The sequence below is a fragment of the Hypanus sabinus genome, chromosome 10 (assembly GCF_030144855.1).
Source record: "Hypanus sabinus isolate sHypSab1 chromosome 10, sHypSab1.hap1, whole genome shotgun sequence".
NCBI classification, from domain to species: Eukaryota; Metazoa; Chordata; class Chondrichthyes; order Myliobatiformes; family Dasyatidae; genus Hypanus; species Hypanus sabinus.
Genome location: NC_082715.1, coordinates 129,186,488 through 129,213,793, shown reverse-complemented (window position 1 = coordinate 129,213,793; position 27,306 = coordinate 129,186,488). Strand labels below are relative to the sequence as shown.

General features: G+C 41.9%; 1 protein-coding gene across 4 annotated transcripts in view; it reads right to left on the bottom strand.

The window, feature by feature from the left end:
* Positions 1-144: 144 nt before the first annotated feature.
* Positions 145-27,306, bottom strand: part of cdk19 (cyclin dependent kinase 19) — a 214,740-nt gene continuing 187,578 nt past the window's right edge. The window contains exons 12-13 of one of the 4 annotated variants that reach the window (XM_059982939.1): positions 17,136-17,390; positions 145-14,214 (exon numbers count right to left, since the gene is read on the bottom strand). In XM_059982939.1, coding sequence (XP_059838922.1) covers positions 14,089-14,214; positions 17,136-17,390 — 381 coding nt within the window. In that variant the 3' untranslated portion in view covers positions 145-14,088. The remainder of the gene's footprint in view (positions 14,215-17,135; positions 17,391-27,306) is intronic. The other 3 variants (XM_059982940.1, XR_009514474.1, XR_009514475.1) reach the window with 3 other exon arrangements.

Below are 27,306 nucleotides of genomic sequence, written 5' to 3'. Positions count from 1 at the left end.
TGAAATGTTGAAGGGGAGCAAAGGGCCTGATCCTGTGCTGTAGTTCCCTATGACTCTATGACCACAGGCAGGATTTCTAAACTGTGGTAACTTGTAAGGTCAGTTATCTAACTTTGACAACACAATAGTCAATAACTACCACACTTAGAGAATGAAGCAAGCAAAGCTTTTATTACAATTGAAAATAGAAAATAAATTCACAGAAATTATTTGCAAGTTAATTATAACAGTCTTTTTGTAATCTCCAAAGTTTTTTTGTACATTTTTGTGGTTAAAGCAATTAGTTATGATTTTTAATTCCAGTGATGCCCACTGGCATTTTTGAAATGTTGATGAAAGCTATGAACTCACAGAAACATTTCTTCAGAAGCCCACACATCTGATACATTATACAGTAGTGAAATTAAGTGATTATTCATATCTATCAGTTCACACATAAAAAGGAAATGTGATATTAATGTAACCTTCCCAAAGGAAAACTGGGAATATTGTGCAGATTCAAATAGTAACTTGTAATTAAATGGTAAATTTGATGGTGATAAAATTGATCATTCCTGTGAATCCAATATATGACACTTGTTCCTTTAGAGTCTAAGAAGACAGTAACTGTTAAAAAGTTAAATATATTGGAATAATTTATCCATAAGATATTGAAGTGCTTCAGGTAAAACTAAGCCTACAGTGAATTCCTTTATTATATAGATTAGTATAAATATTGTAGAATATACACAGAATGTTTTAATAATCTACAAACAAATTAACATTTTAAAAATTGTCTCAGGCAATTCATTCAGGAATGTTTGCCTTTATAAGTAGTGCTTGTTCTATCTATAAAATATACCTTAGGGAATTTATCTACAGATGATGTTTCTACTCTGCTGCCTAAATACAAACACTACTATTTTAAAATGATACAGATTTAACATGTTTTTAAACCTTTTTTTTACAAATACAAGTAAAATTTAAACATAGCCTTCTTTCTGAAAGCCTTTACTGATCCAGTTACTTATAGATACCCTACTGCTGAGGTAAAGGATGAAAACAAGACTTGTGGAAATCTGTTTAGTGTGCAGCTAAATCTCTAATGGGTTGTTTGATAGATGGTTGAGCTTGAATAGGCTGGCATATCTGCTGAATAGTTCTATTTAATGTAGGATCACTACTCTCAAAACCTAGTGGAAAACTATCTAGGAAGTACATTAATATACAATTGAAATCTGAGCTGCAATTACTATTTTTAAAGCATTACACTATGATTTTGCACCACACTGGTGCACTTACATGTTGTAAACATTAAAGGAACAGGATATTACAGACAATAAGCAGTTCATTGTTCTAAAACACATTTGAAACCACAATGATGCTATCACTAAGAAACAGTAAAACCTCTTTTTGTGTGTGAATGATCAGCAGTGCCCAGCACCTTATGTTCATTCACTCAAGGAAATGTTATGGGAATCTGGGAATATTTCTGCTTTTTTAACACCAGTGCAAATGTTGATTTGTTTAAGGACCCAACTAGTCCCTGAGCAATTTTAGTCTTTTTCGTACTTGTGCACAGCACCAGCAGAGTCTAGGATGCAAATCTTGTGAGGAAAAGAGTGGAAGGAGTCATACAAAAGGCTATTCCTTGTAACTTTAAATAAAAAAAGTCATTAGCAGAGAGTTTCATCATTCATGAGAAGTTTGTTGCAATTTAGTGCTCTGAGCACTCCCATTCTAGTGCAAATAGGGAACTGACAATGCTACAAGGTATGATAACACTCCAAGTATTGTATTGAGAGGTTTAAATAAGGAACAAACAACAAAATAATATTTTCTTTCCAGTCAGTACTGCAAAGTGCTCGAACGTTCAACAACACTAACATGTTGTGAGTGAACTAATAACAGAAACCAGTTAGACAATTACACTCAGATCTATTAGTAAATTGACTGTAAAATCAATTGTTATTTGACTTTGTGTGGATGCAAGGTAAAGCAAAATTCAGATATGGATACAGGACTGGAGAGATCTTCTATTGAAAAGAAACACCACTTGCTATTTCATGTATTAAAGAGTTCTGCATCATGCCACCACATTTTACTTCACTGTTCAGTGTCTTTTTGAGCAAACTTTGCTTCTGTATCCAAAGTGCTTTCATTGCATATATAACAGAACTATACATCATTGAAATCTGTTCCATTATTCCATTAATCCCTGGTTGATCTGAAGCTTGTCCATCACCTGCAATGACTACATATTTCAACAGAAATCTGTTGATCTCAGTCTTGAAGATTTCAGCTGAGTCACACACAGATCATACAACTCTACCGTAACATCTTAAGCCAATATAGCATAACAACATCTGCTACATGTTACAGCATTGCCATGCATCTCAGTGCCAACACTTTTGACACTGTTATTGGATGGTATTTCATATATTTTATTGGTTAACTTGGTAGAAAATGTGATCAAGAAACATTTAAAATTACCCTGATATATCCTCATTGGATCCAAAATCTAAATTAACTTTGTTGGGCACCTGGGTCCTGGTGGAATTGACTGGTTTATATAACTTGCTTTGAAGAAGCACAATTTGGCTTACTTTCAATTCCTATAAAGTCGGCTTAAACAGAATGGCTTGGGCTTTTGACTAATGTTCCTCATGTGGTTTATGACACAAGGAATACAGAAATAGAACATTCAACCCTGCTATATTCTTCAGTTCCTGTCACAGATTGTTCCAGGTCTTTACCTTCATTCCCCTCCCTGACAACCATCTGAAATCAAACTGGAATGTTCACAATCTTGGCAGATATTTTACCGTAAGGTGAGATAAGATTCTCTCCTCGTTGAAGTCTTGTTTCTATCATTTGTGCTCCAAGTCCCACTCTCCCATCACCTTGTGCTTCTGGGAGCCTTGGTTTTGAAATTATCATTCTTATTTTCAAATTTCTATGTAACTTTGTCTCAACTGATCTCCACAATCTTCTCCATATTGGTAATCCCCTTTGACTATTATTAAATGTAATGGTTGCATCATCAGTAGCTTCAGTCTGCAAGGTTCCAGAATTCCTTCCCTGCGCTTCTCTACCATCCTTTTCTCTTTCAGCATGTTCTTTTAATCCTGCCTCCTCAACCAAGCATTTGGTTGCCTGTAACAATATCTCATATCTCATTATCTCAATCCTGGCTTCATTTAGCCCTCGTAAATCACCTAGATATGTTCTGATTCATTAAAGGGATCATGCTTTTGGAGATAACATCTCTGGGATAGAAATAAAATTGTATCTGTCTTCCGTATCCAACAAAACTATGAACGTTGTTAAAATTCACCTAAAAGGAGCCTTCCTTAGCTCCATTTTGGTGCAAATTTCAGACTCCCCTAGGAACTGGGGTAGGACAGTGTTTCTGGTTCTTGGGTTGCTTCTACCAGTAATCACAGATTCACCAGCTCCAGATTCTTAGGTACTATGGATTAGTGATAGTGCAGGAAAGTAACGCTGAGGTAAAATACCAGCAATAATCTTAGCGAGTGGCAATGCAGGCACAGGAAGCTGAATGACCTCATTACGCTATACCTAATATTCTAATCCAATCTCAGTGCTAGTGCTACTACTTCCAAACCTCTGGATGCGAATTGCTGAAGAAGAAAGAACATCATGTGTTTGTCGCTCTGGTCAACTTATACTATTTGGAGTGGGCCATTTCTGGCGTGAATCCCTACCCTTGTTTTTACTGTGTGCTGCAATGCTGAAACCTGGATTTCGTGAACCTGGTGAGATGCCCTGCGCTTGGCTGTTCTTGCCTGCTGTAATCTGCAATGAATCATCCTATAAGTGAGCTTGGAGACTCTGCCTAGGAGAACTAGCGTTGGTCATGTTGGAGTGAGTGATGTGGCCACTTACTGTGTGGGGCTCAGGGTCATTGTAGGGGACCAGCAGCAGCTGCTCCATATGTTGAAGGGTTTGGATCCTATTTCCTGCCATCTATGATGGAAGCTATGTCTTGCCCTCTATTTGCCTGCACAGCTTTCCCCAGTCTGGAGATCTCTCTATGGTAACAAGTACAACAATAATTGCTCGTTACTACAATGATAATCAATATTCAAGGACAATGAATAATGAGCAATAAAATACTGACAATGGCAACAACACCCAGATCCCAAAAGATGAATAAGCTAAAGGTAAATTTTCAATGCAACCTACATGAATGATAACTTAGCAAATGTTAGATTATTTAGATTTGTAGTAATGTTAATTTTGGGACTTTACTGGAGTTTGTATGAAATAAATGATATTGCAAAGCAATTCCATGTGTCAAACTAACTACTGCATTTTATTATCAATTATTTCTATATCAGTGCCTAGTCAGACAACACATGAATGAAGATTTTCCATATTCTTCATCTAATATGCTATAATAATTTGCATATGCTTTTGAATATCCTGAGAAGTATAAAGTTAAAGTTGTTATTATCTGAAGTGTGATTATTTAATTGTTAAGACACATCAGATGATTCAAAGGGCCACTTAAATTGTACGGCACATTGAATAATATCATTATTTTATGTTATTTAGAGATACAGAATGATAACAGGCCCTTCCAGCCCAATGAGCCTGCACTACACAGTTATGCCCATATGACCCATTAACCTACTAACCCATATGTGTTTGGAATATGGAAGGAGGAAACTTATGCTGTCATGGGGAGAACGTAAAACTCCTCACAGGCAGCAGTGGCAAATGAACACGTGTCACTGGCAATGTAATAGTGTTACACTATCATTAAATCTCTTCACAAAATGTTATTGTAAACTTACCATAAGATTGATGAAGTTTACTAGTTACACAATTTGCTAAACAATACAAATTCTTGCAAAGGTTCACACATTTTGTGTCAGAAGGATCTGTGGAAAACTAATTTAATCTTGCAGAGGAACTAATATTGAAGTTCCAAGTCATCTTATGCTCCAGCATTTCTGGACTGCCATTCAGAATGGAATTGGTGGCATTGGCACACCGGAATTTGGCAAAAGAGAATCGGTTAATATCACTTACAACCTCATGACATTTCATAAAAACTAATAAGTCAACAGGGCAAGAAACAAAAATCTTATTTGTTAATTATCTTGGAATACTAATTAATTTCCATTATATTTTGCTAACATGAACTTAGTAACGTTGTTAGTGGCTGAAATAACAAGGTCTGATTAATGTGCTGTAATAATTCTAAGAAATACACAATGTAGACTTTAAGTCATTATTATCACCAATGGAGGTGAAAGGAAGATTTTACTTAGTAAAAAGTATGGCTATTAAAATTAATGCAGGTTATTGACAATGTTATTGACAATTTAATCTATTTCTTATTAAGACGCCATTCCACACTAGCTAACACATGGATACATTTCTATAACTACTTCAACCTATCATCTCTCTTTATTTTTAGATTTAGGTAAATAATTGTAATTCTGGCTGTTTTAAATTAATTTATGCTTATCTGTAGCTTCATAAACGGACACCGAATAGAAAAAGGTCAACTGTATCGGTTTTATGGAGATCTGTAAGTGTCTCCAGGGTTAAGGAAGGACATCCTGGCTGTAGAGGAAATGCAGCGTAGATTCACGAGGTTAATTCCTGGGATGTCTGGACTGTCTTACGCAGAAAGGTTTGAGAGACTGGGCTTGTACACACTGGAATTAAGGAGATTGAGAGGGGATCTGATTGAAACATATAAGATTATTAAGGGATTGGACAAGATAGAGGCAGGAAGTATGTTCCAGATGCTGGGAGAGTCCAGTACCAGAGGGCATGGTTTGAGAATAAGGGGTAGGCATTTAGGACAGAGTTAAGGAAAAATTTCTTCTCCCAGAGAGTTGTGGGGGTCTGGAATGCACTGCCTCGGAAGGTAGTGGAGGCCAATTCTCTGGATGCTTTCAAGAAGGAGCTAGATAGGTACCTTACGGATAGGGGAAATCAAGGGATATGGGGACAAGGCAGGAACAGGATATTGATAGTAATTGATCAGCCATGATCTCAAAATGGCGGTGCAGGTTCGAAGGGCCGAATGGTCTACTTCTGCACCTATTGTCTATTGTCTATTGTCCAGTCTGGTTTGCACCCTGACACAGCACCAAGACATTTCTAATTAAAACCACCATAAGAAAGTCCCATGTGATGTGACAAGGTAATCTCTCGCTCCTCTTTTCCTTTCTTTCTCAAGCCTTTACTTGGTTGTTTACACTGTTCTCCATTTCCAGCTGGGACCACATTTGCGAGGTTCATTTTTATCTATCCAGTCATAGCCAGAATCTCACCAGCAATGGCTTCTCTTCACAGACCTACACTATTTTTCTTGCTGGCTCTACTCTTGGCTTTCAGAGAGTTTTCATCTACTTGTACACCTCTTGGTAACATCTTGTTTTAAAAAGCCAAAACAAATTTTACATGTAAGCGGAATACAATCAAATCTTGAAAACATTGCTGTCTCTGAAGTGTAAGACTTATTCACAGAATCCGTTACTGAAAAACAGAGATTTTCTCCAGCTAATTACAGGAAGGACTTACGTTTTAGCCCCATTAGACTCCCTTGCTGTTAACTTCCACAACTCTTGACAACTATCTGAAAATGAACCAGACTCCTTGTAGCCTTGGTCTACTTTCACTCTGGAATGAACTTCAATCATATGCTTGTGCCTTCACTCACTTTGCCTGTTTCCACCACCATAATGCTGCCAGCTCTGCGCTGGGCTCAGTTCATTGCCTCATAGAGCTGTAGAGCACACAAATAAGCCTTTTGTCTATGCTAACATCATTCCTGTCTCTAATAATCCCACGTGCCTGCATTAATTCCACATCCTTCCCTGACCTGTTAATCCAAGTAACTGTTCCTGTGCCTCTTACATGTTGTTACTGTTTTTGCCTCCACCACTTGCTCTGGCAGCTCAGCCAGCTACCAATTACTCTGTGGGGGAAAAAACTACCCCTGAGATCCTCTTTAAACCTCCTCTCACTTTATCCCCATAATCTTGGACATCTGTACCACAGGAAAAAAACTCTGGCTCTCTATCCTGCATCTGGCTTTCATAATCTTATATATTCTTATGTCACCTTTCAAGCCTCCTTTGCTCTAGGGAAAATAGACCTAATCTATCCAACCTCTCTTTATAGCTTAAGCCCCCCCAATTCAGACAACCTTCTTGAGAATCTTCTCTGTACCATCTTAGCTAACTCACATTATACCTGCCAGAACCACATACAGTAATCCACATGCTGCCCAACCTAAATTTTAAACTGTAATATTGTACTCCTTTACTCACTTCTTGCCCGAAGATAGGTAGAGGGGCAGGTAGTGTTGAGAAAGTAGGAGCCTAAAGAAGGATTTGGGCAGATTGGGAGAAAAGGCAAATACGTTGTAGGAATAAAGGTGCAGACTATTTTCTAAAGGGGTAGAAAATTCAGAACTCAGAGGTGCAAGGGGACTTGGAAGTCCTTGTGTAAGATTCCTGAAAGTTTAACTTACACGTTGAGTCAGTATAAAGAAGGCAAAAGCAATGATAGCATTCATTTTGAAAGAAATAGAATATAAAAGCAAGGATGTAATGCTGAGGCTTTATAAGGCATTGATCAGATTGCACTTGGAATATTGAGAGCAATTTTGCACCCCTTATCTAAGAAAGGATGAGCTTGCATTTGAGAGGGTCCAGACAAAGTTCACAGAATGATCCTGGGACTGAAAGGATTAACGTATATAGAGTGTTTGATGGCTCTGGGCCTGTACTCAATGAGAAAGGATCTCATTGAAACCTATCGGATATTGAAAGCCCTAGATAGAATGGATGAGGTGAGGATGTTCCTATTGTGGTCCAATCTAGGACCAGAGGTCGTAGCCTCAGAATAGAGGGGCATACTTTTAGAACAGAGAATATGAGGAATTTCTTCAGCTAAAGAGTGGAGAACCTGCAGAATTCATTACTCCAAATGGCAGCAGAGGCCAAGTCATTGGGTATATTTAAAGCCGAGGTTGATAAGTTCTTGATTAAGAAGGGCACAGGTAGAAGGTGGAAGAATGAAATTGAAAGGGATAAATAATTAGCCATGATGGAATGGAGGAGCATACTTGATGGGCTGAATAGCCTATTTCTGCTCCTAAGCCTTAATGGTCTTTTCTAGTTGATCAGTATGTAACTCAATGTCCACTATATCACCAATATTAGTTTCATGTGCAGACTTACTAATTATGATGCCTACATTCTTATCCAAATCATTAACATATACATGATGAACAACATTGATCCCTCTGGCCACTACTGATCATAGGTATCCAATCTTAAAAACAGCTCTCAACAACCACCTTCTGCCCCCTACCACCAAGCCAATTTTGTATCCATTTGACTAGCTCATCCTAATTCCAATGTTCCAACATTCTGGACAAGTCCACCATGCAGGATCTTTTCTAAGGCCTTGTTAAAGTCCATCTAGAATTAAATAATGTCTATTCTTCAGCCCTCATCAATCCTCTTGGTCAACTTTTCAAAAAAACCATTGAGTATCATTTTTCCTGCACAAAGCTATGCATAAATCAGTTCTTATGTTTACAAATGCAAACATATCTTGTCTCTCAGAATTCCTTCCAATAACTTTCCCACCACCAATGTAAGGATCTCTGACCTATAGTTCCTGCTGTATCCCCACTTCCCTACTTAAATAAAATCTCAACATTAGCCATCCTCCCGTGTCCCAGTATCTTACGGGTGGTGATCAAACGTACAAAAATCTCTGTCAAGGTCCCAGCAATCTTATTCCTTGTTTCCCATAACATCCTAAAACACACCTGTTTATATCCCGGGGGTTTTTACATCTTTATGCATTTCAAAACCTCCAAAACCTTCTCCTTCGTAATGATTTTATGCTTCAGGATATCATTGTTCCCTCCCCCAATTCACTAGGTTCCATGTCCTTCTGCATGGTATATCAAAACAGAGAAGTTTTCAATTAAAACCGTGCCTATTTTAGGTGGCCCCACACACAGATTGCCATACTTATCCTTAAGGAGACCTACTCTTTCCCAAGCTACCCTTAAACTCACTTTCTTTAAGGATTTCCCTTTATTATATTAACCAGTGATATTGTATGGCTCCTTTCTGCCCATCTTATTTCCTTCCTAACTCTGCTGCTGCATTCTTTGTATTCCTCAAGGTACTTGTTTAGTCAATATCCCTCATCAACGAAGGTTCCCTAATTCTGCCAGTCTTGCCCTTTGCTGTAATGGGAACATATCGGCCCTGAACACTTCCTATCTCAAATCTATAATCTTCCCATCTGCTGGACATCCCTTTTACCTGCAAACAGCCTCACCCAATGAACTTTTGAGAGTTCCCATCCAATGCCATCAAAATTTGCCTTCTCTCAATTTAGGACTTTAACTTAAGGATCTGTGTTTTTCCATGGCCATCTTTAATCTAACAGAACTATTGCCATTGGTCCCAAAGTGCTCTACCATTGGCAAATCAACCACCTATGCGGCATCAATTCCTCAGAGAAGATGTATGAGCACCTTCCCTAGTGTGGCCATCTACATCTTCAGAAAACCCCCTTACACACACTTAACAAATACTGCCCCATCTAATCCCCTAACACTTGTGGCGATCCCAGTCAATATTATGGAAGTTAAAAGCACCTGTTAATACAATTATTCTTGCACCTGTGATTTATCTACATACAGTATATGCTCCACTAATTCCTGTTAACTATTGTGCGGGGGGAGGGGTGAAACCTATAATATAATCTGATTATCTCCCTTTTTTATTCCCAAATTCTACCCATATTACTTCACCAGATGTTGCACCCCTGATACCTTCTCTGACTACTGCCTCATCAACGAGTCTCCTTCTCTTATCTCCACCTGTTACACTAAAAGCACCGGCAACCCAGAACATTGAGCTGCTGTTCCTGTCTCATCCCTCAACAATGTTTCCATAATGGCTATAATATCACAATCTCATCTGCTGCTAAAACCCTTGCATCATCCATAGGCTTGCCTAGGTCTTGGCTGAACTTCTTTGTTGTAATCGCTATATAGTTGGGACTTACCACAACTCTGATCACAGTCTCATTCCTTACATGCTGCTTCCCAATTAAGCAAAAGCTTGATTTTTAAATTCATACTTTACTTTCAAAATGTCTTTTACCCACTTCCATTACTGTAAAAATCAGCTTTGTAATGTTCACTTTGATATTTGAGTTTCTCTAATTCTGGATTCTAAATCTTCCTGAAATGATTCCTGGATTTTAAATCTTCCTGAAATACTCTGATTGTTGTACTGAGACCCTGGATTCCGGAATTTCCTCCCTAAATCCCTCTGCTCCTCCATTTCTCATTATTTCTTTAAGAAGCCCCTTAAAATATACTATTTTCACCAAACTTTTGATTACTTGCTTCAGTCTCTCCTCTAGTATAACACATCTATGAAATTCCCTGAGACCTTTAGCTATATACTAAGTCCTCATTATATGCTGACTATTATTCAAAGACCTGTGCTCTGACTAGATCAACTATGTATTTCTTGATTGTTGATAATTATGCACACTTTTCAAAGCCCTCTCCTGTAGTGTTTGCTGAATCTTATTTGCCATTTCATACCTTATGATTGTAAGGAGTGAAATATTATTCAATTTCTGAGCCTCTGCTCTTTACCTGTCTCGTCTATGACAGAAAAAGAGATGATTTCCTCAGGTCCTCAACTTCTATCCCACTAGTCTTCACATTCAACAGATCATTCTTTGCAGTTTCCACCATCTTCGAACAGATTCCACCACTTGACATATCCTCCCATCTCCTCCCTTTTCAGCATTTCACAGGCACTGTTCCTATTATGATCCCCTGGTCCACCCTTCTGTTCCGACCAACCAGCCATCTTTGTATGGCACTTTCTTTACAACCTCAGGGAATCAACAATTTGTCTATTCACCTCCTTCCTTTCCACTGTTCAGAGATCACCTGAAAAGAAGCAGCAATTCATTCGCACTTCTTCCAATTTAGTGTACTGCATTCAGTAATCACAATGCAGTATTTTCTAACACTGGAGAAACCAAACAGAAATTGAGTGACTGCTTCAGTCCACGGGAGCAACTCTGTGCTTCCTGTTACCAGCTACTTTAATTCCTCATCTCACACCCACTCTGACCGATCTATGGCCTCCTGAACTGACAAGGTGACGGCCAGTGGAAGCTTGGAAATTATCACCACATCTTCTACCTGGCACGTTGCAGCTTACTGGATTCAATACTGAAATACACATCTTTGGATAATTTGATTTCTCGCTCTGCATCTGTCATCCATCTGTGATATTAACAAGGGAGAATGTGCATAGTCTGAATTCATATTCTGCACTTTCCAACTCTCACATACTATTCTTTAATCTATGTTTTACTCACTAACTACTCCCAGTCACTCACTGACTAAATAACCTTGTTTATAGCCAATTTCTGTGTTCACCCTGATTTTACCCCATCAGATTCATGCTCTCTCCCACACTCCCCACAACTAACATGCTTCTTTCCTGTCCTTCCTAATTCTGATGAAAGATCTTCCATGTAGGTAGGGTTGTACACTGAGCCTCGAGGTTAGGTTGCAAATGTTGTATCACCAAAGTGATATCATCACTGTGCAATTGAGTGTTGTTTCTGCCGAGTGCTCGCACTTATATTGGTCCAATTCATTGTTCTGATTGGTTGGCTGTCACGAGGGTCGCTAGTTTCCGCTGGGTCCTGACCAGTCAGATCGCTGAGTGATTTCTGTTGGCCTGTATCCCTGGACCTAGCAGAGACTAGCGCCCAGTACGACAGACAACTAGTCAGAACAGTGAACTGGACCCAAATAAACACAAGCACTTGGCAGAAACAATACTCCAATGCGCACTGATTGACTGGTGATGAAATGTTTGTGACCTAACCTCCAGGCTTGGCAAACAACCCTATTTCTAGCACTATTGTGCTTTTAGACTATATGTGAAATTTTAATAGTCAGTGTGTAGCCAAAGTCAGGGGAGTGACTGGGAACAATGGGATCAGAACAAGGGTGTATTTGTAGCAGCAGTCAGACTCCAGAGTGTTTATATACTTTAGCTTGACTTCACAAACAAACTTTTGTGGTTACTATACCCATGGAGGGATTGACTGCATAACTTTTAGTGTCACAGTCAGTGGCTTTAGTGGTACCTGCACGTTTTTGTTATTTGTCCCCATATCCCTCACAAATAATGAGGACAGTGTATTGGTAATGGTATTTTGTTATATACCAAGCTTAAAGGGTTTGGAAATAGTTAGCTTCAGCATATGAGCAGAGCTATGGAAGGCAGTACGTCTTACAGAGTAATGGGAGAGCAATTTTAGAGTTGGTGTATTTTAAAATGCCTTGACATGACAGATAAATTGCATTATACTGCAGGTTGATGTTTTTAACAAGTCAATATTTTACACAACAAGTGCTAGAAATCATAATGGCTGGAAGATGAAAATAAATATAATGTTTTAAGAATAAAACAGATTTTATATGTTTCAAGTTGTGTTTTATTCTGCCAATAGTGTCAATTTGTTTATAGAATTGTAACAAGATCAGACAATTAACTTCTGTGAGAAATGGCTAACAATAGTGTCAGCCACAGTTCCTGCAGAACCATAAAAGTCTGTACTCATCTATTTTATTTACTGAAATACAACATGAAATCAGCCCATCCAGCCCTTCCAGCCTTGCCACCATTTAACCCTCGCCTAATCACGGGACGATTTGCAACCACTATCAGCCTACTAACTGGCATATCTTTGGACTATGGGAGGATGTACAGAATCCTTACAGAAGACGTCAGAAATAAACTCTGACGCCCTGAGCTGTAAAAGTGTCACGCTGTATGTCATACAAAGTCTATGGAAGTATACGTTTGGCAGAAAGAGAGATGAATAAAAATTGAAGGCTCCCTGAGAAACTGGCTAGCTGGAGGCTCAAAATGATAGGGCACATTGCTATGAAAATAAGGAAGACTGGGATGAATGTTTAGAAGATGTAGAGATGCATTATTACATTTTATAATCTGAGCTCCAGTCGTGCAGACTTAGCTTACGAAAACGCTTACTGGCAATTCAGGCACTTAGGTTGGTGCATCTGATTTGTGGTTTCCACAATTTTTATCTCCTGGATCAGGGATATAAATCTATTAGTGCTGACATCAAACACACTTCCCTATACACCCACATATGGCAAGTGAGTGAAGCTCAATGCTGGAAATTTGCTCTGCAAAACATGGGGGTCCATTAAAGCACAATACAATAAGCAGCTAACTTTCCCGGAGAAAAGCTGAGGCCTGATATGGACGCTGGCCTCTACACTGCTACAACAAAACAGAAAAATTATTTTCACACTTGCTGCTACTGCTATTAAGACCTGTTTTTACACCTGAGTTACTGAAATTTAAACATCAAAGCAGGACAAAAAAAAGAAAATTGTATTTCTGCTGAACATACTAAAATATATAGCAAAATGGGAAAAATACTTCAAAGTACAGGTTTAAAAAATAAATCAAAACCACTATCTACACAAAATCATATAGTGCTTAAAGAGCTAAGAGATTAATAATGTACCTAAACATGATGTGTATATGTATTTAAATATTTTTTCACAATAAGCTTAAGAAGTTGAATTCCTACATGTAGGTTTAGGAGAAGCAACACGAAAGCCTTGTGAAAGCATCAAAAAACTGTTTTAAATACAAAGTGAACACATTTCACCTGCTCCTTGTAAAGGAACTCAAGTGTCGTGCTCAAATTAATCTTCTTGCTTTTCAAAAGATATTTACACATAACTTCACCAAAATGACCATGATCGGTAGCTTCCCAGTGCAGTTGTTGATAATTGAGAATTCCAGACTGTCAGAACATTATTTCATTAATAATTTTTTTCTCATAATCTTCACTGAATAATGCAAGTTTATACTACTGAATACAAGAAAATGTACGTGCATCATCAAGTTCATTGGACTCTTCCTTCAGGAACCTTTTACCATAATATTGCTGAAGGTGTTCCTTTGAAGTTATTTCTGCCAGCAGTGCTAATCAGTACCTGTGTGTCTGATGTGAATACTGAGAGCTCTGCTGAGTTGAAGAAGCATACCCAGTGTTGTTCTGGGACTGGGAAGAACCCTGAACATTGCTTTGGTAACTCAGGCGGGTACCAGCATGCTGCAAAGGAAAAATAATTTGCAAGTTCAATACAATTGGATATTGTATTTCACCTTTAACAAAGGTACAGTACCAGCACATTGCTTAATATATGAGGGGTGATTGATAAGTTTGTGGTCTAAGGTAAAAGAAGTCAATTTTAGAAAACCCAGCACATTTATTTTTCAACATAGTCCCCTCCTACACATGCACACTCAAGGCTGATTTATACTTCTGCATCGAATCTACACCGTAGTTACGGCGTAGCCGGCTACCCTACGCCATAGCCTGACACGCGCCTTCTCAAAAATGTAACTACGCCTCGCAGCAACACAGACCACAACTGTGATTGGTCCACTTGGTAGCATTTCCAGTTGCTTCTCTGCCATTTTCGAATTGAGAGAGAAGAAGAACGTGAGTTGCACGTGAGTTGGAAAATGGACCAAGTCGAGGAGAGGTTAATTGAGGAAGTCTGAAAATATGTACATTTGTACAACTCTTCATCGTCATACTATAAAGACTGCCAAATGGCATCAAACTCATGGAAAGAAATTTTCACAAACAACAGTTTGGACGTCACAGAATGCACAAAGAAATGGAAAAACTTGAGGGACAAGTACGTATGTGTCCGAAAAAGACTCACCAAGAGGAGCAGGGACCCAGGCAGAAAAAAAAAAGTGCCTGCGTTTTATTAGCTTCTTTCCTGGCTGGCACCACATATTAAGCACCAGGAACAGTCAAACTATGACGACAACAAGGTAAATATAACATGTTCTTTGCATCATAAACCTCTATGTTGTAGTAAGTGTTTAGGCTAACTAGCAAGCTAGCAATACTGTCTAGTTGTAATCACAGCATATTGATTTGCGCAAAGATAATGCTTCCGTGAAACAAAAATGTAATATGTAATAGGCTGTAATTGTATCTGGCTTGCTCATAATGCAAATGCAATAACCAGTATTCTGCTAATGTAGCCATATGCCGTTTTCTCATTTTCATAGCTCTGCCAATCCATGTACAAACACTGAATGCATATATTACCTGTATGTATAATTACAAAGAGTAACTTAAACTATTTGCAATTTCTTTCATAATCACAGGATGGAAATGATTCGATCTCAGGGTTGACCACCACTTCAGTTGCTGAGGAAAACCAACCACCAACCAACTTTTTCGGCCTGGGTCCCTGCTCCTCTTGGTGAGTCTTTCTGGATGCGCACATACTTGATCCTTAAGTTTTTCCATTTCTTTGTGCATTCCATGACATCCAAACTGTTGTTTGTGAAAATTTCTTTCCACGAATTTGATGCCATTTGGCAGACTTTATAGTATGGCATAAAAGAGTCGTACAAATGTACATATTTTTGGACTTCCTCAATTAACCTCTCCTTGACTTGGTCCATTTTCTAACTCACGTGCAACTCACATTCTTCTCCTCTCTTCTCTCTCCAATTCGAAAATGGCAGAGAAGCAAATGGAAATGCGTAGGAGGAAATGTGATGCTACCAAGTGGACCAATCACAGTTGTTGTGGTCTGCGTCACCGCGATGCGTAGTTACATTTTTGGGGAGGTGTGCATCAGGTTACGGCATAGGGTACGCTTCTACACCGTACCTACAGCATAGATTCAACACAGAAATATAAATCAGCCTTGAGTGAAAATGCAGGAAGTTTGAAGTTAATAACTCATCTCCTTCTACCTTAGGCCACGAAATTCTCATTTTCTTTCTTATAATTCTGGGAGAGCAACAACTTGCACTTAATGTATGAAAGCATGCTTCATGGGAATGTTATCAAACCTGACACCAAGCCACCAATAGCTTGGGTAACATTTTAAAGAAAGAGAATCTCTGAAGAGGCAGAAAAATTTACACTAATAATCTTGGTTGCTGAAAGTGCAGTTATCAAAAGATTTGGGACAACACAGATATCTAGAGAGAGTTCTAGAGTTGATATTGTTAACAAAGGAAAAGAGCAGCGATGGAATTCATAAACAAGATTAAGCACAAAGTTTCTAATTTTAAACAAATAGATATTAATATGTACAAGAACTTGGTCACCCAGTACTGTTAAATTGTCAGTTATCACAGGAATCTAATTCTAAACTAATTGTACCAATTTACGTCAATCCCAGACATCAAATGCAACAACAAATTCATATTCAATAGCCTCCTCTACTACCATGAGGCCAAGCTCAGGTCCACAGACCATAAGATATAGGAGCAGAAGTAGGAGGGCAGAAGAGAAACATCTGGGTAGCCTCCATCTAGGTGGCATGAACACTGTATTTGCTAATTTCTGGTAATTTCTCACCCTTCTTCCTTCTCTTTTGCCATTCCTTGTTCTGGCTATCTTCTCATCCCTTCTATTTTCCTCACCTGCCCATCACCTCCCTCTGGTCCCCTCCTCCTTCCCTTTCTTCCATGGTCCACTTTGCTCTCCTATTAGATTCTTTCTTTTTCAGTCCATCAATCTTCCACCTATCAACTCCCAGCTTCTCATTTTGTCTGCTCTCCTACATCCAAGCACCTTCCCCTTTTCCTGGTCTCACTCTATCATCTGCCAGCTTACACTCTTTTTCTTTCCCCCACCTCCACCACCTCATATTTTGGCTTCTGCCTCCTTTCTCTCTGGTCCTGAAGAAGAATTTCAGCCCAAAACATCAACTGTTTATCCTTCTCCAAAAATGCTACTGCTTTGCTGAGTAGTCCAGTATTCTGTGTGTATTTCTCAAGACTTCCAGAATCCGCAGAGTCTCTTACATTTAAGGTGAGATTTTACCTGGTGCCCTTCAATGTTTGTGCTTCTACACTGGAAACAATTCGCATTCTTATTGGCAATAAACAACACCATGGTGTATTTTCAAACAGCCCATATTTACACTTTGTGAGAATAGTTTTTATTACACTCTGAAAAGGAGCGTTATTTGATTCTGGAAGTACCTGGTAATCAGCAGTCACGGCAGATCCACCAGAAGTTGTGGCTGATGTACCTATACGAGGCTTCTTGTTTGGAGGTCCCTGATTGAGACCACTGTCCTGGTTATGCTGCAAGCCTCCTCCAGTTCCTCCTCCACCACCTCCTCCCCCAGCTGCTGTCCCATTGGTTTGCGTGCTGTTTTGTTGCTGTGTGGTCTGCTGTTGTTGCTGATTCGGTTGTGTTGTCTGCTGGTGTTGCTGAGTTTGCTGCGGATTCTGCTGTCCACCATAATAAAAACAGCAATTGATCAAATGACAATCATAACCACCTCACAATTCTGATGAGACAATGTAAGCCTCATATACATGGAAACACTGACCATAGAATATAACCTTCAGTTTATAAGTGCAAATATTGTTTAGAAACAATAAGTTTGCTCATAATCAGTTAGGGTTGAGCAACAATATTTTAACAAAGTGCAGCTAAATACTTAGGGGATACATCTGGATGTTAAAAATGAGTTGCCGGAGGAACTCAGAGGGTTGAGCAGCATCTGTGGAGGAAAAAGGACAGTTAACGTTTCTGGTCCTGGTGCAAGTTCTTAACCTGAATCATGGACCATAGCTTTGCTTGCACAGGTACTGCACAGTCCAGTAAAGTTTCTCTAGCACTTCATTTTGGTGTAGATTGAAGCACTTGCAGTCCATTGAGTCTCTGTTCAGTTTGAATCACCGCAGTTATTAGGAGAAACTGGATTTGTTTTCCCTAGAGCAGAAGAGGCCGGGGAGGTGAGGGTGGAACCTGATAGAGGTATACAGCATTATGAGTGCAAAGATGAGATAGGTAGTAGGAAACTTTTTTTCAGTAGTATTGTTATCTAGGAGCAGTGAGTTTAAGATTGGGAATAAGGGATTTAGATGTGTTCTAAGGAAGCACTTCTTCACTCAGAGGGTGGCTGGAATCTGGAACACAGTGCCAGAGTGGGTGATGGAAGCAAAGACTCTCACAACATTTATTAAGCATCTCTATCAGCACTGGAATCATCAGAGCTCAGAAGGCAATGGAACAAGGGCTTGTAAATTGTATACACATGTTGGGCTGAAGTGTCTGTTTCTTCCCTTCCCGTAACAGGACTTGCATTCTGCAGAGTTTTTTAAATCTGTCAGAACTTAACCATACTAAATATTATTTCTTATTTTGTTTTTCCACTACTTTTACATCCAGAGATAATGATTGCAACATAAAATAAAAACCCTTATAAAGACTGATTGACTTGGGTGCAAAATGTATTAGAAATAACAAAATTTCTTCATATTTCTATACCTGTCAATTAATCTCCATTCCCGAACCAGCTACAGTTCAATCGAAAAGCTTCACCCAGACTGAGGAAATCTTGCTGGTTCAAATCAAGTACTTTATCAGAACTTCTTTGAGTGTTATTTACTTCCAGGTTTGTTTCTTAGTTTCTTTATTTACTTATTAAGCAATACACCGTCAAGTAGGCCCTTCTGATCCTTCCCGACATCCTCCAACAACCCCAATTAACCCTAACCCTGTGTTTCTTAATGTTCTTTAGCCCAATACTCCCCCAAGCTTTCACACTTGCTAAAGTCCCTCTTAGGCACAATATACTTTCCAGCACCCCATAGTGTAAAAATAAGCCTACCATATGCTACCATGAGAAAAGTGATTCTGCTTTAAATTTTTGTTTGTCTTTGTACCTGTGCACTGTACAGCAGCTCCAATGTCAATATGATCCTCGAGCTTGACGGTTTTTAGCAAACAATGAAATATCTGGTTCAAGTTCTGACAGCAAAAGCTTCATCCCCATGCGTAACAATGTCAAACTAGTCTCTATTTTTTGTGAGTATGGGATTCACTGCACTGAAGTCTCTTTCAACAAGGAGGATGGATTTACAATAAAGAGCAGTTTGGCTCTTCTCCAAAGACCAAGAAACTTCATATGACAATGTAGCCACATAACACAAAAGCCGACATTTTTGAAAAACATTTTTGCTTCTTCATCATTCTGAATTTTGATAAATTTCTTCTTGCAAGATCTCTCTTCCTGTTCTTCCACCTTACAAAGAAATGGGTTAATTGCCCAGTCTGGAATTTTCAGATCGTTCAAATCCTTGAATTAATTCTAAAACTCCCTCTTCAGAGACTGCAGGTGTAAGCAGTACTCTTGCAAATGATCGTCTGTGAAAGAGTGCCATACTTTCCATGCAGGGAGACTGAGAACATTCTTCTCCCAGTGTTTTGTTTATGAAGGGTCTCAACCCGAAACGTCAACTGTACTTTTTTCCATAGATACTACCTAGCTTGCTGAGTTCCTCCAGCTTTTTGTGTGTGTTGTTTGCACTTTTTGCCTGGACTAAATTGAAATTCTCACCCTGCAGTTTCATATTTAGATTCTTCATTTTGTCATACAGATCGGCTGGGTATGCCACATCTCCATGTAGAAGTTCAATCTTGTTTCCCAAACTCTTGCCAACTTTGAGCAAAAATTCAACCACAGTGTCAAAAAGGTCAAAGAAACATTTTAAGCAGCAGCCTTTTGACAACCAACACACTTCAGTATGAAGAAGCAAGCTCTCAAACTCTTCATCATTATCTAGGCATAAATGGCAAAATATTCTGCTATTTAATGGATGAGCTTTAATTTTGTTGATACCAGATATTACAAGGGTCATACTTGAAAAAAGTCGCTGGCTGAGGACTTTGTCTGCAAGATGTTGATGATGAATTACACAATGGACTGCAAACAGATTTGGAATTTCTTTTTTTATATGCATCATTAAACCAGCCACGGGGCCTGTTGTAGCAAAGTGCTACACACAGCGCTGAAATAACAACACACAGTCGGTAAGTTGTTTCAAGACTAGTTTATTCAAACTTTGCGGCGCTGTCATTTAATCCCTAGCGCCCACCCTCTCCGGGCGGAAATGACGTCATTTGCAAAGTCTCCCCCCGCGCGCTGGCTATTTGTGAGCCGGTTTGCCTGCACAGAAAGTGGGTTGCCACATAACCCCCCCCCCCCCAGAACCGGCAATACACCCCCCAATGTCCACAGTCTGGATCAGCCTCTGTTTGGGAGGTCTGCCTCTGTGCTGTGGTGTGAACCTCGAATGGCTGCGCCAAGTCCACATGGGCTGATTTGAGTCGGTCCACCGTGAAAACCTCCTCTCTCCCCCCCAATGTCCAGAACGTACGTGGACCCGTTGTACCTTGAATGGCCCCTCGTATGGCCGCTTTAGCGGTGCCCGGTGTCCGCCCCACACAAACTTACAGTTCTGCAGGTCTTAGGATACATGGGTCAGGGTCTGTCCGTGCTGTGAAGTCGGTATGGGGGCCAGGTTGATGAGCCTTTCGCGTAGCCTGTCCAGAACAGCTGTGGGTTCTTACTCTTGCCCCCTTGGGGCTGGTATGAACTCTCCCGGGACGGTCGGGGCGTGCCGTACAGCAACTCGGCCGAGGAGGCGTGCAGATCCTCCTTGGGTGCTGTATGAATTCCAAGCAGGACCCAGGGAAGCTCGTCCACCCAGTTAGGTCCTCTCAGGCGGGCCATGAGAGCCGACTTCAAGTGACGGTGGAAGCGTTCCACCAGTCCATTCGACTGTGGATGGTAGGCAGTTGTGTGGTGTAGCTGCATTCCCAACAGGCTGGCCACAGCCGACCACAGGCTGGAGGTGAACTGGGCGCCTCTGTCGGAGGTAATGTGGGCCGGTACCCCGAAGCGTGCTACTCAGGTTGTGATCAGTGCTCGGGCACATGAATCGGCAGATGTGTTGGTGAGCAGGACCGCCTCTGGCCACCTCGTGAACCGGTCTACCATAGTTAGGAGGTACTGCGCTCCTCAGGACACTGGTAGGGGGCCCATGATATCCACATGAATGTGGTCGAACCTCTGGTGGGTGGGTTTGAACTGCTGTGGCGGGGCTTTAGGGTGCTGCTGCACCTTGGCTGTTTGGCACTGCACGCACTTTCTGGCCCATTCACTGACCTGCTTGCGAAGTCCGTGCAATGCGAACTTGATGGAGACCTGCCTGATGGTTGTCCTGGTAGATGGGTGTGCCAAACCGTGTATGGAGACGAAAACGCGCGGCCTCCAGGCTGCCAGGACGATGGGGCGTGGTTGGCCAGTAGCCACGTTGCACTGGAGGGTCCTATCACCTGGGCCTATGAGAAAGTCCTGCAACTGCAAACCCGAGACTGCGGTCCTGTAGCTGGGCATCTCGTCGTCTGCCTGCTGAGCCTCTGCCAGTGCTGCATAGTCCACCCCCAGGACAGGGCCTGGATAGCTGGTCTGGAGAGTGCGTCCGCCACAACGTTGTCCTTTCCCGAGACATGCTGAATGTTCATCGTGTGCTTGGAGATGTAGGACAGGTGTCGCTGCTGGCGAGCCAACCAGGGATCGGACACCTTCGTGAATGTGGAGGTCAACGGTTTGTGGTCCATGAATGCGGTGAACGGCCTGCTTTCTAAGAAGTACCTGAAATGCCAGATTGCCAGATACAGTGGCAACAGCTCCCAGTCAAAAGCACTGTACTTGAGTTCGGGTGGTCGTAGGTGCTTGCTGAAGAATGCCAGGGGTTGCCAGCGCCCCTCGATGAGCTGCTCCAGCGCCCCACCGACTGCTGTGTGGGATGCATGCACCACGAGGGCGGTCGGAACGTCGGTTCTGGGGTGCATCAGCATCGCGGCATCTGCCAAGGCTTCCTTGGCTTTAACGAAAGCGGCCACGGCCTCCTCACACCAAGTAATGTCCTTGCCTTTACCCAACATCAGGGTGTACAAAGGGCTCATGATACGGGCTGCTAAGGGGAGGAAACGGTGGTAGAAGTTCACCATACCAATGAACTCCTGCAGGCCTTTGACCGTGTTGGGCCAGGCAAAGTGGCGGATCGCATCTACCTTGGCGGGCAAAGGTGTTGCCCCATCTTTGGTAATCCTGTAGCCCAGGAAATCGATGGTATCGAGACCGAACTGGCACTTGGCTGGGTTGATCATGAGGCTGAAATCACTCAGGCGGGAGTAGAGCTGGCAGAGGTGGGACAGATGCTCCTGGTGACTACTGCTGGCTATAAGGATGTCATCCAAATAGACGAATGCAAAGTCCGGGTCGCGTCCCACCACATCCATTAGCCGCTGGAACGTCTGTGCGGCATTCTTCAGGCCGAAAGGCATTCGGAGGAACTCGAACGGGCCGAATGGGGTGATGAGTGCTGTTTTGGGGATGTCTTCAAGGTGCACCAGGATTTGATGGTATCCGCAGACGAGGTCTACTTTGGAAAAGATTCTTGCCCCGTGCAGGTTTGCTGCAAAGTTCGGTATGTGCGGCACAGGGTAGTGGTCTGGAGTGGTAGCCTCGTTCAGCCTGCGGTAGTCACCGCATGGTCTCCAACCACCGGCTACTTTGGGTACCATGTGCAGGGAGGAGGCCCATGGGCTGTTGGACCTCCATACGATCCCCAATTCCTCCATCCTCTTGAACTCCTCCTTCGCCAGGCAGAGCTCTTCCAGGGGGAGCCTGCATGCGCGGGCATGGAGGGGTGATCCCTGGGTCGGAATGTGGTGCTGAACCCCATGTCTGGGCATGGCTGCCGTGAACTGCGGTGCCAGAATTGATGGAAAGTCCACCAGGATTCTGGTGAATTCGTTGTCCGACAGCGTGATGGAGACCAGGTGTGGGGCCGGCAACTTGGCTTCACCCAGGGAGAATGTCTGGAAAGTCTCAGCATGTACCAGTCTTTTCCCTTGCAAGTTGACCAGCAGGCTGTGAGCTTGCAAGAAGTCTGCCCCAGGGGTGGTTAGGCCACCACGGCCAGCGTGAAGTCCCACGTGAACTGGCTGGCGCCGAACTGCAGCTGTACTGTGCAGGTACCGTAGGTCCGTATCGTGCTGTTTGCGGCCCTCAGGGTGGGTCCTGGCTTCCTGTTGCGGGTGTCGTACCCCATCAGGGGCAAGACACTGATCTCCGATCAGGTGTCGACCAAGAAGTGGCGTCCCGACTGTTTGTCCCAGACATACAAGAGGCTGTCCTGGTGGCCAGCCGCCATAGTCATTAGTGGCAGCTGGCCCTGGCCCTTGCAGGGCGGGCGACAATGGCAGGTTTTTGTGCCCCATCGCTGGTGGTAGAAACACCACTGTTCACTGGCCTCCTCACTCCTGCCTCTGTGTTGTGTGCTCCCCCCTGCCAGGCCTGGTCTGGTCTGCTGTTAGGCGCACGGCCTGGTAATCTGACCGATGGACGCCACGCTCTCCCTCTTGGCTTTCCACAGCATGTCTGTCCAGGCCGCCACCTTCCGGGGGTCGCTGAAATCTGCGTCAGCCAGCAGCGGATGTATGTCCTTGGGCAGTCGCTCTAGGAACGCTTGCTCAAACATGAGGCAGGACTTGTGTCTGTTAGGCAGGGACAGCATCTCGTTCATCAATGCTGACGGCAGTCTGTCTTCCAAACCGTCCAGGTGAAGCAGGCGGGCATCTCGCTCACGCCGTGAGAGGCCAAAGGTCTCAATGAGCAGCGCTTTGAATGATTCATGTTTGCCTTCTTCCGGGGGCAACCGTATGAAATCCGCAACCTGGGCGGCCGTCTCCTGGTCAAGGGCGCTCACCACGTGGTAGTAACGCGTGGAATCAGAGGATGTCTGCCAAATCTGGAACTGGGCTTCTGCTTGGCTAAACCACGCGTGGTCGCAGCGTCCAGAAAGTCAGCAGTTTTAGCGAAACTGCGTGAACAAATGAAGAGTCGGTTATCTGTGGTCCAAATCTCGTTTGGACCATCAGAGTCACTAATGTAGCGATGTGCTACACACAGCGCTGAAATAACGACATGCAGTCGGTAAGTCGTTTCGAGACTAGTTTATTCAAACTTCGCGGCACTGGCATTTAATCCCTAGCGCCCACCCTCTCCGGGCAGAAATGACGTCAGAGGTGCATTACCAAAGTCTCCCCCTGTGCGCTGGCTATTTGTGAGCCGGTTCGCCTGCGCAGAAAGTGGGTCACCACACTGTCATATATGGTGCTCCCATCTTTTACACAAGAAATTGTTCCTCAATATACACTTTAAGCTCATCGTAGATTGATTCCCTGTTGATATTTGTTTTTAACTTTTTACAAAAGAGAATCTCTTCATAAACTTTTCCATTTTTGATAAATCATACATATGCCATTAGCAATGCCTCGTTGTCTCGCACAGATGACTCATCCAGTTGTGTAGCAAAATTTTTATTTTGTAGCTTTGTGCATAGCTAATACTCAAAGTTTTCACTCACTTCGTCAATACGGCAAGCTACAGAGTTATTACTCAGAGGAGGTGATTTTAAAATACTGGTACCATTTTGAGAACAGTGGTGAGCACTTCTGACACAGCAGGCATTAGTAATCTTTCACCAACTGTACGAGATTTTCCACACTTTGCTATCATTTTGGAAATGTTGTAAGAAGCACTGAGACCATTATCAAGGTCATTTTTAGCTTTTAGGTATGTAACATTGTATTGACGTACTTTCTGTAGTTTGTTTCTTGGCAGGATTAGACTTCAAGGCTTCACTGCCTTCAGACTCATAGAGGTCACACCGCACATCTTTATCCATCATTAACGGGGCTAAAACTGGGAATGCCTATCAGATGTTGATGGCAGTGAGTTGACACCGATGGAGTAATGGTTGCAACACACAAAGGAACGGCGAGGCGAAGATGAAGATGATTACAACAGTGAAAATTACAAGGATTCAGATTGGGATCTGAATGTTAGTTGGGTAGAGCTGGAGTTCAGTAAACTACCTTTATACTATTCCAGTTAGCACAAATGATCAATCACATAAGGTCTCATAAACCCCAAAGGTGGTACTTGACCACACATATGAAGCTGAGGTTGCTTTGAACACCTCAAGAAGAATCCTTGGGGTTGGCAGGTTCACTGGTTGGTTCTACTTCACCGTTTGGTTCCAGCCAGTGCTGTATCATTGCATGACCTGTTTTCCGTAGATCTGTAGAGAAAGTTGAGAGGGTGTACTTGACTTACCAACTGTTGCATGAACTCGTTCTGTGCTGTGAGCCAAGGGGAACTGTTAGGCACCCGACTTGTTAATTTATGCAACCCCAATAATACCTGTTTGGTTGTTAAGGTCGGATGAGATTGCCAAGTTTCAGACACATGATGTTGAGTGCTCACTGCCAGCAGAGCTATGGTTTTTCCTGTGTTCCAGTGCCTCATCCCTTTTTTTGGAAGTGCCTGCTCTACTAACACTCAGTCAGGTCTCATACCTCAAGTTAGGGTGCCGCTTCCCCCTTCTCCCAAGAATCATGAACGTCCCCAACGACTCCTATTTCCCCCAACACCCCCCTAGGACACCTAACCGCCCCCACTGGAAATCACTGCCCTAACCTAATCACAGGACAATTTACCAACCCAGAATGTCTTTGGAAAGTGGAGGAAACCAGAGCACCTAGATTAAACACACACATTCCATGGGGAGTACATACAGAAATTCCTTACAGTAGGCCCTACATTGATCAGGGTCAACCATGGATGTTGCATCCTGTTTATGCAAGCCAGTACCTAAGCCAGTGCAGTACGATACGGACAGGAAGCTATTACCCATGTCGCAGGCTCTCCCTCTCCACACAGCTGATGAATCTAAAAGAATGGTAGAGACCAGTACAGTCTGGTACCAGTGGTGTTGCAGGAGTTGCCAGTCAGCATTTAACTCAAAATAGAAATGCCTTAGGGACTCCAGCTCTGGATTTTTCTTAAAATCAGCAAACTACTCCTTTGCTGAAAAACCTTGCATCAAATCAGGTTAACCCTGACTTCAATCACAAATGTATGAGTCTTGTAACTCAGTCAAAGTTTTCCTGAAATATTACCCAGCACCTCACTCATTACATTTCACTTCTCTCAGACCGGCACTACATTTCAAATTATAAAATGCCAGATCAATAGCACACTTAGAGGGTTGTAAAACTACTACAGGACAAGTAAACTAGTGTATATTTCTGTACCATTAATACTATTACTTAATGTCCATGTGCTAACTGTATAAGCAGTGTAAAGTTTTTGTCAATAGTCTCTGTGTTAACCCTGGCAAACTGACATTCAGATCAACAATCTGATAAGTTAACTTTGCTTCTTTTTCCACAGATGTTCAATGACTGGCTGCATTCCCAGTACTTTTGTTCCACATTTCTGGCGCCTGGGCTTTCTTCATAATTTCATCAGTTATCATAATGCTACTGCTTAGATATCTTTCAAAAATAATATGGAACATTTAATACAGAGGGCTGTATTATTTTGTAGTGTAAAGAGCAGATATGTTAGCCAACATACACTGTAGATAAAAAAGACTTGTTGCAATAAAGGTGCACCTGCATTATGGAGGGGTGTAGTTGCATTCTTAGAAATTGGCCCATATCATGATTTTATGTAATGTGAAGCCACATTATCTACATATGTATCAACATAACTTCTAATTATCCATTTAAATATTCCTTCATGTTAAATAATAAATTATATGAGTTTTCAAGATGGCAGCACAGTGAAAGGTCGGCTTTGCTGAGCTCAGCACCACAACACTGATAATTTCGCATATAAGCCTATCCATTTCAACTTTTTAAAAAAATGTCCATGTCAGATTTAATAACACAAACATTGATGAGTATTTTTATTTTGAGCTGCTTCAACACCATGCCATCGAAAAGTACTCAAAAGGCCGCCAAGATGGATTGCACAGAGTGCTTGCCCAGGGCTGAGGAGTTAGCTGCTGCTAACACGTTGGACCCTGCTTTTTGTCAAGTAATTCAGGAAGTTACAGACAACATATCCAAAATGATGGATGAGAAGTTGGGTCCACTCTCTCTAACACTCCAAAAACCACACAATGGAGCTTAAAACTCTTCATACAAGAATGACCAGGGCCGAGGGCCCAGTCTCCGTGGTAGAGACTGTAACTGATCAGGCCCAAAGCTGCATCTGGGCGCTGGAAAAGCAAGTTCAAAGCCTGTCTGATTATATCAATGATTTTGAGAATAGAGGTAGGAGAAAGAACATACGGATCATTGGTCTACCTGAAGGTACAGAAGGCAGCCAGTCAGCAAAGTTTTTTGAGGGGCTGGCTGCCTAATTTCCTTGATCTGGAAACCAAGGCAGGACGCATTAAAGTGCAAAGAGTTCACTGTACGCTGGCTCCA